Source organism: Tribolium madens, unplaced genomic scaffold, assembly GCF_015345945.1.
Source record: "Tribolium madens isolate multiple individuals breed KSU strain unplaced genomic scaffold, Tmad_KSU_1.1 Scaffold_7;HRSCAF=85;Tcas5.2_LG10, whole genome shotgun sequence".
NCBI lineage: Eukaryota > Metazoa > Arthropoda > Insecta > Coleoptera > Tenebrionidae > Tribolium > Tribolium madens.
Window position 1 is genome coordinate 9449457 of NW_025401050.1, and position 4006 is coordinate 9453462.

At 30.9% G+C, this 4006-nt stretch overlaps 2 protein-coding genes across 3 annotated transcripts in view; one reads left to right on the forward strand and one right to left on the reverse strand.

The window, feature by feature from the left end:
- The window catches only part of LOC123010269 (E3 ubiquitin-protein ligase RNF19A-like), a 32830-nt gene that overhangs the window by 17814 nt on the left and 11010 nt on the right, over positions 1 to 4006 (forward strand). The gene's annotated exons all lie outside the window — the stretch shown is intronic.
- Positions 542 to 4006, reverse strand: part of LOC123010270 — a 4705-nt gene continuing 1240 nt past the window's right edge. Inside the window, exon 2 of the mRNA XM_044407015.1 lies at positions 542 to 2258. Within this exon, the coding sequence (XP_044262950.1) occupies positions 1341 to 2258 (918 nt within the window). The 3' untranslated portion in view covers positions 542 to 1340. The remainder of the gene's footprint in view (positions 2259 to 4006) is intronic.

The window sequence follows — 4006 nt, forward strand, 5'->3', positions numbered from 1 at the left end:
GAAGACAAATGATTTAAAAAAAAACCGCTTGGTTCCATACTTTATATTCACCCTGTATACAAAATCATTAAATAGACATAAAAAATGTCAAATGTCAAAAAAATTTTACAGATAGAATTTTTTAAACATTTTTTTCATGTTCCTTTTATCTTACCTTACTTGAAAATTTTCTCTGGGGCGCGAGTTCTGGCGCATCTTGTATAATACATTTTTTCTATTTGTATTTTTTCAATAAAAACTTTCAAATTTTCAAATTAAAAATTCCGAAATATCTTCGTTGTGATAGAAACGGAACTACATTAAAAGAATTGCATTGTTGTGATTATTTATTAACATTGAACGGCTCGTTTACACAAAATTATGGAGGAAAATAAACAAAACAATAAGAATCTTGCAAAATGTTATATAGAAAAGTTGTTTTACTTGGTAAGTTCTTTTACGTGTTAAAATTAACACCCTGTATACCACTTAAAAAAGCAACACAAAATTAAAATAGGTGGTAATTTTTTATTTTTCTAAAAAAAAGTTGTTGACACTAAATTATTGAAATTGGTGTGTCGTGTTCCTGTAATTACGTAAATTCCAACTTTTAGTAACAAGTATGTAGTTTCAAAGTTAATTAAACTCAGCTTAATGAATGAAATTTCAAGCAAAAGTTACCCAGTTTAGAAAATGTTTAATTAACGTGTCAAAATGAAAATCAACAATGTTTACACAGTTTTTTAATAAATAAAAATAATTTGATACTAAAAGAGTCATAAATTTGATAAAACTTGCATGTCTCTCTCTCTTTCTTTCTTTCTGCAAGTGACGCATTACACATACCCTGCGCTTTCTATCGATCCGCCAACTTCATGTCAGGTAATTCCCTTGGGGGTGAGGGGTGGATTCTTGACCTAAGAAATAGTTGCATCATTAAGCATTTCCTTTACACTGGAAAAATCGAGACGTTGTCTACATATTTTCGACGTTTCTATGCTTTTTTGAGCGTAACAATTTTAATCAAGCGAATACATGATCATCGATTAAAACCACTCAGACTATATTAAATTAAATCTCTTACGGATGTGTGTCACGTTTCGATGTTTTTGATCCGAAAGAGATCGAAATGAAATAATTTCATGAACGTAAACAAACATGATGGATGTGTTTTTAGCGAGAAAATTGTAATTTATCAAGTTTCTTTCATCTTTTTATTGACCAAAAGTCATCGCACATTGTTACAAAATACACAATCATGATTTTGTTATTCTACAAATGAAAGAAAAATTGGCACGGAACACATCACGAAGCAAAAACAAAGTCACTAGCCGGATTTTTCGCAATATGCGTTTCGTGTGTTATTTTTTAGCCATGTCGGCATTGAGAAGACCTTCATCGTAGAGGTCCTGAAGGAGTGCAAGGAGACGTTCTTCCATTTGTGCATTTCCCAAAGCCAAATCAACTGAACCAATACATAGGAGTAGAGCTAAAAGTTGCGAACGTTTATAGTCCTCTCCCAATTGCATTCGGTTATAACCGAGTTCTTTTTCAACGTCAAGGTTTAACCGTAAACAAGTCTGAGTAAGATTCGTCCAATAACCATCGAGTAATTTCTCGGTGTGTAATCGTCTTAATTCGGCCGGAACCGAACTGATGAGTAACAAAGCCAGATCATTGGTGGCTCTACTATACGTCACCATTTGCCAATCTAAAATGGCACAAGTGCTCGTGTTTTCGTCCTCTTGAAACATGAGATTATTACACCAGAAGTCCGTGTGTGTAATAAGTGCCATTGGTTCTTCCGGTGAGAGTAAATTTTCGATGATGTCTTTGGTGTGAGGTCGGAGGTCATTCAAAGCGGCTAAGACACTCTCCTGACCGGGACGTCGTTCGAGGAATTGTGAAAGTTGAGGAAGACCTCTTTCGACGAGTTGTTGATAGGAGTCGGAAGCTCGTGTTGTTTGAAAGAGGAAGGGGTAGCGTTCGACCAATGATTTACCTTCTTTGATTTTGAGTGCGAGAGAAAGTCCATGGATGCGTGCGATGGCGTCAACGGCTGAAGTGGTTTGACGAAGAGTTAAACCACGTGAAAAATCGGCACTGTTGTAACCGGAAGGTTTGATGTTTTCTAATACGAGGACGGATTCAGGGGGGCTCGGTTCCGGGTCACTACTGCCGGAGGAGTAGTGGGCGTAATAGCATTTGGGGATGGGGAGTGGGAGGGTGGTGTCCGGGGGGAGATGTTGCGATTTGAACGATTCCAAATCGGGCACTACCTGAAAAAAATTTTTTTTACAATATACCACACAGAAAAATTAAAAAAAAATTAATGAAATTTGTCCATTTTGATTGAATTTTTGTTTTGCATTTTGCCATTTTTCCCGTTTAAAGCGTCCAAAATTGAGTTCATGTTTTATTAAGCGACAAAAACGGACTTAATACGTTTTAGTATAGTTGAGAAATGGAGAAAATTTTCAAGAGATGTTTTTTGAGAAAGATTTTTTTCACATAAACTTATTATTTTTAAGTTTTGATTTATTTTTAATATCCTACATGAATGTTTAAGAGTCTAAAATACAAAGTAGCCTATAATAATAAAAAAAAAGATATTAAATTTGCATTTTTGAAGATCCGTATCTACTTAAGAAAATTTGCTATAACATTTTGGTTTAGAGTTTGTAGTATCATTAGTTAAAAAACACTATGGTTCTTTTGAATCGCCCTGTACTTAAAAAGTATTAAATATTAAAATTAACGTAATTAGTTAATTCTTAATTAAATGTTTAAAAAAAACATTTTAAATCGAGAGGTATCGAGAGACTTTTAATGTTTTTTTTATTATTTAAAATACGTATTTTTTTTAAGGTTGAAGTTGAACCTATCAGCGTTGGAAGATTTAATAAATTTTTTGACTGTAAAATTTTTATCATATTAAACTTTTTAATAATTTTGGAGTTTTTCAAAACGCTTAAACATTAACATTTTACTTCGATTTAAAAATAAACTATTTATAAACAATATTTAAAGGAAACATTTCTTGTCCAATAATTTTGCTATTAAACAACAGTTAGTAGAACTTCAACACAGTTTTGAAGAGTTAGAAAATTAGAAAAATTAAAAAGTTAAAGTTTTATTAAGGGCCATTTTCACTTCCAATTAAAGGAACTTTTTAGAATGTGAAATTTTTGTTAACAAGTCCCTAGAATCAGCACATTCCAAGCCACATTTAATTTAAAGCTTCTTTAAATTCGATTATGAAATTGGACTTAACATTTTTGTAATAATGCATTTTTAAAATAAGAAATTTTTACAATTAGTATTTAAAAAATGGTAGTGCTCAAAATACTCAAAGTATAGTGATAATAATATTTATTATATATTTTTTGCAAGTTTTATAACCTATTGTTTAATTTTAATAACTATACATTATGTGATAAGATCTACAAAAGGCTATTACGAGACGATAAACTAAATAATTATTATTTTTTAAGTTTTTAAGTTAGTCAACACTTTTTGAATAAATACTCAGTGTTTTAATTCAGAGTTTGTCCAGATTTTTCGAAGAAAACTTTTTCAGTAAACTAAACATTTTTCATACGATATAAGAATTTTTTTTATTCTAAATGTCATTTTAATTATCACTATTTTATAGTTATTTATTATACAAGAAGATAAACAATCTATATCGTCGTGTATAATATTTCGTTTTATTTTGAATTTCTTGAATATAAACAGTAGATAAAAATCACTTTATTTAGACGATAAAAGGGCGCGATTTCTGGCGCACCCTGTATATTTGAAAAGGGAAGACGATTCCCAAAGTTTTTTGCGAAAAATTCAATTGACCTTTTCTTTACGTTAAGGGACGGAATAATTGAATTTTTAAGGGTAGCATCTCCTAAACACTAGACGACATTTTTTCAATTTTTATTCTAACGTTGATAAAATCACTTTTATCCTATGTAATTTTCTCAGAAAATCTAAAAACGATCACGAAAATTTTCCATTTTTTTGTTTTTTCTGT